Source organism: Ovis aries, chromosome 3 (genome assembly GCF_016772045.2).
Source record: "Ovis aries strain OAR_USU_Benz2616 breed Rambouillet chromosome 3, ARS-UI_Ramb_v3.0, whole genome shotgun sequence".
NCBI classification, from domain to species: Eukaryota; Metazoa; Chordata; class Mammalia; order Artiodactyla; family Bovidae; genus Ovis; species Ovis aries.
The window spans coordinates 129794783-129808865 of NC_056056.1; the positions used below are offsets into that span (position 1 = coordinate 129794783).

At 38.6% G+C, this 14083-nt stretch overlaps 1 protein-coding gene across 4 annotated transcripts in view; it reads left to right on the plus strand.

Annotated features, from left to right (window-relative positions):
- The window catches only part of MRPL42 (mitochondrial ribosomal protein L42), a 29745-nt gene that overhangs the window by 11137 nt on the left and 4525 nt on the right, over window positions 1-14083 (plus strand). For all 4 annotated transcript variants that reach the window (XM_042246603.2, XM_012174098.5, XM_012174099.5 and 1 more), the window contains exon 6: window positions 4348-4511. In XM_042246603.2, the coding sequence (XP_042102537.1) occupies window positions 4348-4511 (164 nt within the window). The remainder of the gene's footprint in view (window positions 1-4347; window positions 4512-14083) is intronic.

Below are 14083 nucleotides of genomic sequence, written 5' to 3' on the forward strand. Positions count from 1 at the left end.
AATACGTTGTTGTTAAAATATGTTCTTTTTGAATCTAGATTTACAGATTTCACAAAGTGTATAGCATTAAATAACTGTATTTAAACATAACTTAACATTTAGATTTGATTTTCTTTTCTCAAGGAAGTAGCTGCAACTTTGTTCTGTGCTGTGCTTAGTTGCTCAGTCATGTCCAACTCTTTGTGACCCCAAGGACTAATTGTAGCCTGCTAGGCTCCTCTCTGTCCATGGGGATTCTCTAGGCAAGAATGCTGAAGTGGGTTGCCATGCCCTTTCTCCAGGGGCTCTTCCCAACCCAGGAATCAAACCAGGGTCTCTTGCATTGCAGGTGGATTCTTTACCATCTGAGCTACCAGGGAAGCATACAAAGATCATGGTCATATGCAGAAATACCTACTGACACTGACTTTAAGAAAATTAAAATGATTTATATCCTTGGTTTTCTGGTAACTTGAGTTTGCATCTAGATGTTGATTATATTCCAAATACCCGGGTAAAAAGATCCTTCTTTCTGTTTTGGCCAGGTATAAGTCTCATTAAAACTAAAAATGTTTTTCTAGAATTTATACTTCTAGTTTAGGAAAATAAAGCTTTTAAACCAGGGACAGAAAAATAATGATTTGGAAAAATAAAGTAAAAATGTAAGTATTAGGCAATTCTTTTTAGTGGTTGATTTAGTGGAAAATTTCAAAAGTCAAATTTTTAAAATTCTTAAGGAAAACAAGGAAAATTCAAGATGACAGTTCTAAATGTTTTTTTTTTTTTAAGTTGACATGCAGTTTTAGTTTTTCCTTTTTACTGAAATATTCATGTACCCTTTCTTTGAAATTTGATCAGGGAGATCAAGTGCAACCTAAAAGTCAGTTCTGAGTCTGTGGAGGCTTTTGGTTTAGATTTCGAGGGAGCCATTAATTCTAATATCTTTTTTCTGTGTGCCTGGGAAAGAAAATGTTTTTAATTATACAAAGCAGAGAGAATTTGTGATATATTAGAATTGAGCCTGTTTGGGAATAGGAAGAGAGACAATGAACATTTATTAACTTGAAAATAGCTGATAATATTTAAAACATTTGATCTTTAGTAACAAGTACAGTAACCTAAGGGGCTTCTCAGATGGCTCATCGGTAAAGAATCCACCTGCTAAGCAGGAGACTCAGCTTTATCCCTAGGTTGGGAAGATCTCTCTGAAGAAGGAAATGGGGGGATTCAGCTTTATCCCTAGGTTGGGAAGATCTCTCTGAAGAAGGAAATGGTGATTCATTTCAGTATTGCCTGGGGAATCCTATGGACTGAGGAACCTGGCGGGCTACAGTCCATGGGTCACAATAAGTCAGGAATGACTTAGTGACTAAAAACAATAACAACACAATAACCTAAAGGAGAGAAAACTATAGGCTCTAATCTAGTGTTTGCTGGTATCTTTCAGAGCCTGATAGTAACTTGCAAAGACATATGTTAATATTTCATTCTATATGTAAGAGATGACCTTATAAAATTACTTTAAATGTTTAAGGAACACTTCTTTAAAAAAAAATTAAGTAATACTTTTTTCCTGTTTGAGGCCTTAAAAGAAATATTAGTAGTTTGTTCAAGTCACTCAGCCGTGTCTGACTCTTTGCAACCCCGTGAACTGCAGCATGCCAGGCTTCCTTCCCTGTCCTTCACTATCTCCTGGAGTTTGCTTAGTTTCATGTCCATTGAGTCAGTAATGCTGTCTAACCATCTCATCCTCTGCTGCTCCCTTCTCCTTTTGCCTTCAATCTTTCCCAGCATCATGGTCTTTCCAATGAGTCAGTTCTTCGAGTCAGGTGGCCAAAGGATTGGAGCTTCAGCTTCAGCATCAGTCCTTCTGATGAATATTCAGGGTTGATTTCCTTTTAGGATTGATTGGTTTGATTTCCTTGCAGTCCAAGGGACTCTCAGGAGTCTTCTCTAGCACCACAGTTTGAAAGCATCAATTCTTCAGCTCTTAGACTTCTTTATGGTCCCAACTCTCACATCAAACCTATATTAAGTAGGTAATTACTCCTCAGATTTTACAGAAAGGAAATTAAGAGCTTAAATAACTTTTCCAAGGTCACAGAGTTAGTAGTTATTGACCAAAGCCCAAATTCTTCACCTCTTCATTATACTTTCTCCTTATTCCCTCCCACACTAAGGAAGTGGTTCCTTATTTCTGCCTATGTCAAATTGTTGTACTTAGTTCTCAGTGGTTAAGTGATGTCTGACAGTTTGCAACCCCATGAACTACGGCCTGTCATGCTCCTCTGTCCATGGAATTTCCCAGGCAGGAATACTGGAGTGGGTTGTCATTTCCTTCTCCAGAGGATTTTCTTGACCCAGGGATTGAACCTGCATCTCCTGCATTTCAGACAGATTCTGTACCACTGAACCACGAAAATTGAAACTGTGAAAGCTTTTTATAATCTTAATTTCTCAGGGTCCTTTTTTTAAGATTACCTGTTTATTGTGTGTTTTTACCTACTTTGTTTTACTTGTAATGTTTTTTATTCCTTCTAGAACTCGTTCTGCACTCTATGACAAGGCTCTAACTTGGCTCCTGTTTTATTTTTCACTAATGTCTTTGTTATTTTGCATTTCTGTAGTACTTACTCAGTTGCACCACCATCATGTACTTACAGATTGCTTTTTTAAATGGCTTTATTTTTTCATGTACATAAGCAATAAATATGAATATATGCTCTAACATTTAATACAGTGGTAGAATGTAGTAGTTGTCATTAATAGAAATTCAAGGTTTCATTGTGTTGTAATACATATATAAGGTATTTGTAAAGCTCATATATGTTTTCAGTTCATTCACTTAGTCCTGTCTGACTCTTTGTGACCCCATGGACCGCAGCACACCAGGCTTCCTTGTCCATCACCAACTCCTTAGCTTGCTCAAACTCATGTCTATTGAGTCGGTGATGCCATCCAACCATCTCATCCTCTGTCGTCCCCATCTCCTCCCACCTTCAGTTTTTCCCAACATCAGGGTCTTTTCATGAGTCAGCTCTTAGCATCAGGTGGCCAAAGTATTGGAGTTTCAGCTTCAGCATCAGTCCTTCCAGTGATTATTCAGGACTGATTTCCTTTAGGATGGACTGGTTGGATCTCCTTACAGTCCAAGGGACTCTTAAGAGTCTTCGCCAACGCCACAGTTCAAAAGCATCAATTTTTCGGCGCTCAGCTTTCTTTATAGTCCAACTCTCACATCCATACATGATGCTGGAAAAACCATAGCTTTGACTAGATGGACCTTTGTCAGCAAAGTAATGTCTCTGCTTTTCAATATACTGTGTAGGTTGGTCATGGCTTTTCTTCCAAGGAGCAAGCGTCTTTTATATATGTTATATATAAATATATATGTGTTTTATATATGTTATATATATAATATACATATATGTTATTTTATATGTTATATTTTTTATAAAACTAATATAATGTTACAATCTTGTGTTATATGTCATATTGCTTAATATTTAAAATATGGGTAAGCTGACTTTCCAAGGCACTGATTTTTAAGAGCTTTAGTCAGCCACTGTTGCTGATGGGCATATGCTATCTTACTAGTGTTGGGAAGAAATGAGATTTTTTTTTTTAGTAATTAACGTCTTTGGGGAAAAAAACTACTCAAATTATTATAAAGCATCATTTAATGCCAGTGCAGTCACCTAAAGTGAAAATATTGAAAAATTTTCCTCTTTCTTTTGGATATAAGAAATGTCATTTTCAATTAACTGTTTTTCATTGTATCTCACTTTAATGTTAGAGACTGTAGACACTGTAATTTTTCTTTTTTGCCTGAGCCATGTGGTATGTGCCTGACCAGGGATCAAGCTCGAGCCCCCTGCAGTGGAAGCATCAAATTTTAGCCACTGGACCATCAGGGAAGTCCTGAGACTATAAACTTTTAAGTTAAAAAGTAAAATGGACACAATTTATAGTTTTGAGAAATAGAGACTAAAGTAATAAGTACTTTATTATTGGGGGAAGATAAATTTAAATAATAACTTTATTATTGGAAAGGAAACCCAGAACTTGATATGAGAAGAAAACTGTTTCTGGGGACTTCCCTGATGGTCCAGTGGCTAGGGCTTTGTGCTTCCACTGCAGAGGGCACAGCTTCAATCCCTAGTTGGGGAACTAAGATCCCATATGCCATGCCTGGTGCAGCCAAAAGTAAATTCTGATACGCTAACGGATAGTGCAACTCAGTGAAACCGTTCTGGTGACTTATCTACCCACCTTGAGATACTGTGGTGGTAATTATTTTACCGTCAACTCAATCAGATGCTGGCTAACATTCCTACATGCTGATGTTCACTGCTGTTTGTTTTGTAGCCTATCCCTCGGCCAGATCCAGTGCATAACAATGAAGAAACACATGATCTAGTACTGAAAACCAGATTAGAAGAAAAAAGTGAGCACTTAGAGCAAGGACCCATGATAGAACAACTCAGTAAAATGTTCTTTACTACTAAGCACCGTTGGTATCCTCGTGGACAGTAAGTGGGTTTTTTTCTTCTTCATCTCTCACTGAACACTAAAGAAATAACACAACTTTCTTTCTGTTAACAGCCTTCTGAGGTTGTACTTTGCCTGAAGGGGTTAACACCCAGTATGTTCACCTACTGAATTGTGCTTTTAAATCTACATAAGTGTAGTTAAAATGAAAGTATACTTCTTTTCCTCCTTTATTTTAGTGGGAGAGTTTAATCAAAGCTTTCAGGGAATCTTGGAGGGGTTCTTAAAATTTTTTCTGTTTTGTGATACAGTCATTTAAAGTATTGTTTTTATTCATTGTCCTTAGAATATTTCTAACTAGATAATCTGTGCAAAGTTTTAAATTCATTATAACAAAGCACAGCTCTTTTCCACTCAAAAAGAGCCTCTCTCTCCCTTAATAATCTTTCTGTAATGATATTTCTGCATCAGTTTCCAAGGGAAAAAAGTCTATGATTTTTTTTTGCCACTGTAGTGTCTAAGTTAAAACAATATTTGTTTTTAATTTATTGAAACATAATTGGCCTACAATGTTATATTAGTTTGAGGTATACCTTAAACTAGTGATTCAGTATTTTTATAGGTTTTACCCCATTTAAAATTAATACAAAATAATGGCTATATTTTCCTGTGTTGTGCAATATATCCGTGTTGCTTGTTTACTTTATACATAGTAATTTGTGTTTCTTAATCTCACAGTCCTACCTCGCATCTCTCCCTTCTCCCCACTGGTTACCACTAGTTTGTTCTCTATGTGAGTCCGTTTCTGTTTTGTTACATATGTGTGCATGCTAAGTCACTTCAGTCGTGACCAACTCTTTGCAACCCCATGGACTGTAGCCCGCCAGGCTCCTCTGTCTTCCAGGGGATTCTCCAGGCAAGAATACTGGAGTGGGTTGCCATGCCCTCCTCCAGGGAATCTTCCTGACCCAGGATCACACCTGCATCTCTTATGTCTCCTGCACTGGCAGCTGGATTCTTTACCACTAGTGCCACCTGGGAAGCCCATTTTGTTATATACATTTGTTTTATTTTTTAGATTCCACATATAGGTGATAAGATAGAGTAGTTGTCTTTCTCTGTCTGACCTATTTAACTAAACATAATACTGGAAAATTCCTGGTTGTCTAGTGGTTAGGACTCCATGCTTTCATTGCCAAGGACATGGATTCAGTCCCTGATTGGGAACTGAGATTCCACAAGCTGCTGTATGTGGCAAATAAATATATTACATCTTCTTTATCCATCTGTCTCTTGGCTACCGTAAGTATCTTTCAGTTCCTTTACCTATTCTATGTCCCCTTCCTTGATTTTTCTCTCTTATTCAGTACCCACTTGCTTTATACATGCAGTCTGCGTTTTTCCCTCTTTGGAAATTACATTATAGGAAAACAGGTTAGCAAGCCATTTATATAGCCCCATATCTCAGTCACTGCTGTATTCTAAGATTTCTTTCTATGATTCATACCATTGCTCATGTTTATCTTTTATTTCTTTCCCATCATCGAGATACTTTAGTTCAAGCCCCACCTTAAACATTTTTTTTATAATAGCTTTCAGTGCTTGTTTCCTGCATGTTTCATATTGCTGCAGTTTTTTTGTGATCTTTTGTTCATAACCAAATTGCTGAAGTTACAAAAGTTCTGTGTTGATTTGTAATTTGAAGAGGAAAGACTGAAGGCAAGAAGACCATTAGGGAGTCTTAAAACCAAACGTGTAATCTTCAGACTTTTCTGTCTAGTACCCTACCTATGTTTAATCTTATTACTGCTAATTAGCTTTGACTGCTAATTAATTTACTCTCTTGGTATGTCTTCTCTCTTCAGGATTACTAGGCATTTTCAGTTCTAAGCAGACTTTAATTAGGTGCAGTTGATTATCTCAGTATCTCTCCTAATAAAGAGTTCAACAGAAAAACTCCAGATGCTAGCTTATGTGTACAAAGAAAAGTTTTACCTGCAGGCATTGCCATTGTGATGCATCACCTTTCACAATTTCAATGTGTGATTACTGATACTTAACAAATATTTATTCGGTGTATATATATAGATAGTTTGGTTTAATGGGAGCCATTTTCAAGTGTTGGTTTCTAGATGTTAGAGAACATTTCTTAAATATCAGGCGGGATATACAAGGGTATTTTACTAAATATTTCACAGTTTTAAAGTTATAACAGTTAAAAGAAAGGGAGGGACCCATTATGAATTTACTACTTGGGGCTGTATAACATCTTTTTAAATAAGTTATTGAAAGGTATAAAATACTTGTTTTTAAAATATTTTAAAACAATTCAGAAGCATTTAAAGTATAAAACAAAAATCTTTTTGATACCTACAAATGCTGTATTCCCCGTAGATGAACACTGTTAAACTCTCCATATATGAATAACCTTACCTCATATTATACTCAGTTTTGTGCTTTTTGAACTCCAATAAAGTAGAACCTTTTCTGAGAGTATAAGTGTGTTAAAGAGGCTGGACTGACTTAAATCATCTTGTCTCTGCTACTTACTGACTAGTTATTCAATCTTGTTATCTATTGAAGAAAATAGAAATCAGTTCACTTCAGTTGCTCAGTCGTGTCCGACTCTTTGTGACCCCATGAATCGCAGCACACCAGGCCTCCCTGTCCATCACCAACTCCCGGAGTTCACTCAGACTCGCGTCCATCGAGTCAGTGATGCCACCCAACCATCTCATCCTCTGTCATCCCCTTCTCCTCCTGCCCCCAGTCCCTCCCAGCATCAGAGTCTTTTCCAATGAGGCAACTCTTTGCATGAGGTGGCCAAAGTACTGGAGTTTCAGCTTTAGCATCATTCCCTCCGAAGAAATCCCAGGGCTGATCTCCTTCAGAATGGTCTGGTTGGATCTCCTTGCAGTCCAAGGGACTCTCAAGAGTCTTCTCCAAGACCACAGTTCAAAAGCATCAATTCTTCGGTGCTCAGCTTTCTTCACAGTCCAACTCTCACATCCATACATGACCCAGGAAAAACCATAGCCTTGACTAGACGGACCTTAGTCGGCAAAGTAATGTCTCTGCTTTTGAATATGCTATCTAGGTTGGTCATAACTTTTCTTCCAAGGAGTAAGTGTCTTTTAATCTCATGGCTAATAATGCTTAATTTGCTTGGTGGTTTTGAGATAAAATATAATCAAACAGCTGGCATACAGTATATATACAGTAGTAGTGTGATAATAATTAACATTGTCTCATTGTCTCCCACTCACAGTTTTTCTCTTATTCTTTTTGAAGCATCTTTCTTTTTTTTTTGACTATGCCATGCAGCTTGTAGGATCTCAGTTCCCTAACCAGGGACTGAACCCAGGCCAGGGCAGTGAAAGCACTAAATCTGACGACTAGGCCACCAGAGAGCTCCCTGAAGCACCTTTTCTTAAATAGGCTCTTTTGAGGTGTAGTTTACATACTTCAAGTTTACCAGATTTAAGTTTACAACTTTGTGACTTTTGACAAATGTTTTAAGTGAAATATTCACTAGTTTAAGTATGTAAATGTATGCATTGTAACAAATGTATACTGCTAGTGGTAAAGAACCCACCTGCTTGTAGGAGATGTTGAGACAAGAATTGGGTTTCTGGGTGGGGAAGATCCCCTGGAGAAGTGAATGGCAGTCCACTCCAGTATTCTTGCCTGGAGAATCCCTTGAACAGAGAGTCTGATGGGCTACAATTCACAGGGTTGTAAAGGGTCGCATAGGGTCGTACTTAGAACAATCAAGATGATGCTGATCAGACCACCAGTGACCAATTTCAAGATAACTGTCAGAGCTGAGTGTACTGTTTTCTGCATGAAGCCCCCTCCCTCTGTCTACAAAAGCTCTTGCCCACCAACTGTCAGTCGGGGGAGTCAGCGTTTGAACAGACAGCAGTACCTACTCACCCTGGGAAACAGTCTTCAAAATAAAGCAAACTTTCCTTTCCACCAGCCTTGCCTACTTACTAGCTTTTGAGATGCGAGTAGCTGGACACCCATTTTGGATAACAGTTATACAACTGTCTTGTGTAGTTATTACATGCTGAGTATAATATTTAGCATATCATTATTATTGTTATTCTGTTGTTATTACAACTTGTTATTTAGTCTTGTTGGACTGTTTTCCTTTGTTTCTTCATTTTCTCACTTCTCTGATTAAACTTATTCGTTGGCTAATGTTTTCCCACAGACAAAAAGCAAGCTGAGGATATGTGGGGAGGGCGGTCAAGGGCCTTAAGGTCCTGCTTTGTTTCATAATCACGACCACAATCATGATATAGACTGTTTTTATAACTCCAAGAAGTTCTCCTGTGCCTTTTTGCATTCTGATCCCTCCCTATAATCCTCACCCTTGGCAATTACTTGTCTGCTTTTTATTACTTTCTAGAATTTCATATAAATGGGATTATACAGTACATAACCTTTCGTGTCTTAACTTATTTCACTAAGTACAGTGCTTTTGAGATTCATCCATATTGATGTATATACCAATAGTTTGTCCTTTTTCATTTCTGGATAATATTTCCTTGTATGGATAGACCACAGTTTGTTTATATGTTAACCAGTTGGGCATTTTGGGTCCTTTCCGGTATGTTGGCTGTTTTATTTTTTAAACTAATTTGGGCTGTGCTGGGTCTTCAACACTGCCCAGGCTTTTCTCTCGTTGTGGCAAGTGGAGGTGATACTCGTTGCAGTGCACAGGCTTCTCATTGCGCTAGTTTCTCTTGCTGCAGAGCACGGGCTCTAGAGCATGCGAACTTCAGTGGCTGTGGCACGGGGGCTCAGCATTTGCGGCTCCTGGACTCCAGAGCACAGGCTCAGCATTGGGAGCATGGGCTTAGTGGCTCCCTGGTATGTGGGGTCTTCCTGGATCAGGGATCAAACCTGTGGCCCCTGCATTAGCAGGAGGATTCTTATCCACTGCATCACGAGGGAAGTCCTATTTAAGTTTTAAAAATTTTTATTGGAGTATAGTTGACTTACAGTATTAGTGTCAGGTGTACAGCAGAGTGAGTGTGTATCTGTGTGTGTGTCTGTGTGTGTGTGTGTCTGTGTGTGTCTCTCCATTCTTTTTCAGGTTCTTTCCTGTATAGGTTATTACAGAGTAGAGTTTCCTGTGCTCTACTGTAGGTCCTTGTTAATTATCTATTTTATATATAGTAGTGTGTATGTGTTAATCTCAGTCTTCTAATTCATCATTTCCCTCCACTTTCTCCTTTGGTCACCCTAAGTTTGATCTCAGGATCTGTGAGTCTGTTTGTTTTGTAAATTAGTTCATTTGTATCATTTTGTTGTTGTTGTTGGACTCCACATGTAAGTGACACCCTATGATACTTACTTTCTCTGTCTGACTTACTTCACTTGGCATGGTAATCTCTTGGTCCATTCATGTTGCTGCAGATGACATTAGTTCATTCTTTTTTACTGCTGAGTAAAACCGCATATATTATATATATGTACCACATCTTGTTTATGTAGTCCTCTGTTGATGGACATTTAGGTTGCTTCTGTGTCTTGGCTGTTCTAAATACACTGCAGTGAACACTGGGATGCATGCATCTTTCTGAATTACGGTTTTCCCTGAATATATACTCAGGAGTAGGATTGCTGGATCATATGGTAGTTTTGTTCTTAGTTCTTAAAGGAACACTCACACTGTTCTCCATAACGGTTGTACCAATTTACCTTCCCACCCACAGTATAGGCGAGTTTCCTTTTCTTCATACCCTCTCCAGCATTTATTGCTTGCAGATTTTTTGGTAATGGCCATTCTGACTCGTGTGACGTAATGCCTCATTGTAGTTTTTGTTTGTTTTTAATTAATTTTTTTTTCATATTTTGACTACACTGGGTCTTTGCTGTGGCGTGGGGGCTTTTTGTTGTGGTTGGAAGGCTTTCTTTTGCTGAACTGCGTAGGCTTCTCTTATTGTGGAGCATAGGCTTAGCTGCTCCTCTCCCCGACCAGGGATCAAACCTGTGTCCCTTGTATTTGAAGGTGGATTCTTAGCTGCTGGACCCTTGGGTAAAGTCCCCCTTATAGTTTTGATTCGCATTTCTCTGATAATTAACAGTGTTGAGCATCTTTTCATGTGCTTTTTGGCCGTCTGTCTGTCTTTGGAGAAATGTCTGTTTAGATCTTCTGCCCCCCTTTTTTCCTTCTTTCTTTGGCTGCACCTTTAGGCATGCCAGATCTTAGTCCCCCAACCTGGAATGGAACCTTGCCCTTTGTATTGGGAACATGGAGTTTTAACCCAGTGGACCACCAGAGAAGTCCCTGCCCATTTACTGATTGCATTGTTTATTCTTTTGATATTGAGCAGCATGAACTGTCTGTATATTTTGGAGATGAATCCTTTGTTAGTTGCACTGTTTGCAAATATTTTCTCCCATTCTGTGGATTGTTCATTCATTTTGTTTCTAGTTCTATTTGCTGTGCAAAATTTTTTATAAAGTTTGAAGGGGTTTTTTGTTTGTTTGTTTGTTTATGCCAAGGGCAGCATATAACCCTGATCAGGGATTGAACTGGTGAATCAGAAGCATGAACTTAACCACTGGACCACCACAGAAGTCCTCAAAAGTGGGCTTTTAAAATGAAATGTAGTTGTATTTTATTTTTTTTTTATCCAGTCTGACTTCTGATTTTAGTATCAAGCCATCTTAAGTGCTTTTTTTTTTTGATTTTCAGTACTTGCGCTCTTCTTCTGCCATTTGCCCTTAGCCTACTTTTTTCATGAAATTTGATTATAGTCACTTTGAATAGATACTGCCTCTAAATTATTTTAACTATAATTTATTGAATACCCATTAACATTATATTTGTGGGTAATTTTTTGGTTTCATCTTTTGCTGTCATTCTGTCTTCATCAGGAATGCAACTTCTGTTTTGTAGTTTCCTGGAAGACCTCTAATACAGTATCTTTAATAAGATGTCTATGTACTAAGTCACTGTCTGATGGGATATTATCTTACCTAATTATCTTTCCAGTTTGTTGAAGGTGTTGTTTTTCTTTGAAGCTGTGCTTTACGGTAGTCTTTGGGTTGGTCCATTGGTAAATTTCCCTGTGATTCTTGGAAGTTTTATTTTCAGAGTTGAGCTGTTAAGTCATGAGGATTTGTTTAATTTCCATTTTATCTCTGTATGTCACCTGTGCGTTAAGATGTTCTTTATTATCAGATTCTGAATCAAGGTCAGAAAAGGCTTTATGATCTCAAGGTGTTGCCTACCTCATTCAATCCTGAACCTACCTGCATTTAATTATTGACCTCACCCACAGTGGGGTGGACTGGAAGCACAGGTAGTATGACTGTACAGAATTGATGCTGAAATAGTCCAGTAGATAATAAACACTGGGGGTTAGGTTACCTCACATATGGAGATCCACCGTTAGAATTGCTACCACTAAATTTATCAACTGGATATTACTGTTTCCTAATCCCGATGATTTTATTTACTTTACGATGGCAATCCGAAGAGTCCTCTTAGATTTGGGCTTTATACTGAGACTGGGTATAGAACTGTTTGAATTTTCAGGGTGAGAATGAGCGATGATGAAATTTGGGCCAAGGGTTTGGGATTAAATTGAAGTTTTGGTTCCCTCCCCTCTGCCTTTTGCCTATTTTTATATGTAGTTGTGCAAAGATTGATTTTAAAAAAATATAGCATATGTAACCATGAGGCTCCTGCTACTTCCTATTTGATGATATTATAGGTGATGAAAACAAATTACCCTAGCTAAATCACTACATTATAATTTACCTGATGTAATGGGACTTTGAATATATTCTGTGAAAGGTACTCCTTCTACAAATCGATTTCTTTGTACTCCCTATAGTTTTCATTAGATAGCTCCTCTGTATACAGGTGTTGAGGACCTGATTGTGAGTCATTTTGCTCTTCTCTGCAGCCCCTGAGGTGTCTCCTGTTGACCTTTAATGTCACCAGTATTCAAGAAGCAGGACATATCAGTGCCCTAAGTTGCCAGCATCTGTGTCCAAGCTCTTCTTCCTGTCTTTAGTCTTCCTCAGTTGGTGTGAAAAAAATAAAGTCAGTGGAGCATTCCTTCCATTATGGTTCTTGCAGAACACATCATTTTAGCAATATTGCAGGGTTCCTAGTGGTTCTATTTGAGTTTTCTGTTATTTTTCTCACTAATTCAACCTTAATAAGTTTGCTGAAACTCTTTTTTATATTTTTTACATATCCAGAGTTCATATACTATTAATATCTTGGTTTCTCTTGCTGATTCCTTTTCATTTCCCTTATGTCTAAATTTTGGAGTTCCCCAAGGATCAGTCCTTGGTTCTCTCATCTTTTCTGTGCGTTCCCTAAGACAGTGATCTCATCCAGTCTTATGGGTTTAAATACCATCTACATTGGCTCCCAAATCTCTCTCTTCCTGTCCCTTGACCTCCAGACCTGTATTTCCAGGGGCCTACTTGACTTGTCTAATGGATATCCTTAACTTAATGTGTCTCTAACTGAGCTTCTCATGGTCTCTCACAAACCAGCTTCTCCTGCAATTTTCCCTGTCTCAGTTAATGCCAGTTCCATTCTTCTAGCTGTTTGGGCCAGAAATCTTGGTGCCATTCTTAACTTTTCTATTTGTCCCACCCCCAACATCTGGTCTATCAGCAGATCTGTTGCCTCTATCTCCAAAATGTATCAATTTGACCGTTTATCACTGTTCCCTCTGTCATCATCCCGTCTGTGCCACCATCTTTTGCCTGGTTCATAGAAGCTTTCTAACCGGTCTCCCTACTTCAGCCTTTGCTTTCCTGCAGTCTTTTCTGAGCACACAGCCAGAATTCTGCTAGTTATTATAAATTTTCTGTTGAAAAACCTCCAGCAGCTTTCCATCTCACTCAGAGAAAACTATAGGCCTTACCTGTTATCTATAAGAATTTACGTGATCTGACCCTCTGTTACGTTTCTACTCTCATTTCCAATTGTTCTCTTCCATCTTCAGGCTGTTGCAACCTCTTGACCTCTTTGCTGTTCCTTCAACATGCCCTTCCTTCCACCTCGGACCCATTGTTGTTGTTCAGTCGCTCAGTTGTGTCCGACTCTTTGCAACCCCGTGGACTGCAGCACGTCAGGCTTCCCTGTCCTTCACGTCTCTTGCAGCTTGCTCAAACTCATGTCTATTGAGCTGGTGATGCCATCCAACCATCTCGTTCTCTGTCGTTCCCTTCTCCTGCTCTCTATCTTTCCTAGCATCAGAGTCTTTTCCAGTGAGTTGGCTCTTCACATCAGGTGGCCAAAGTACTGGAGCTTGAGTTTCAGCTTCACCGTCAGTCCTTCCAGTTCAGGGTTGATTTCCTTTAAGATTGATTGGTTTGATCTCCTTGCACTCCAAGGGACTCTCAAGAATCTTCCCAGCACCACAGTTTAAAAGCATCAGTTCTTCAGTCCTCAGCCTTCTTTATGGTCCAACTCTCACATCCATATTCGATTACTGGAATAACCATACCTTTGACTATACAGACCTTTGTTGACAAAGTCATGTCTCTGCACTTTAACATGCTGTCTAGGTTTGTGATAGCTTTTCTTCCAAAGAGCAAGCATCTTTTAATTTCATGGTTG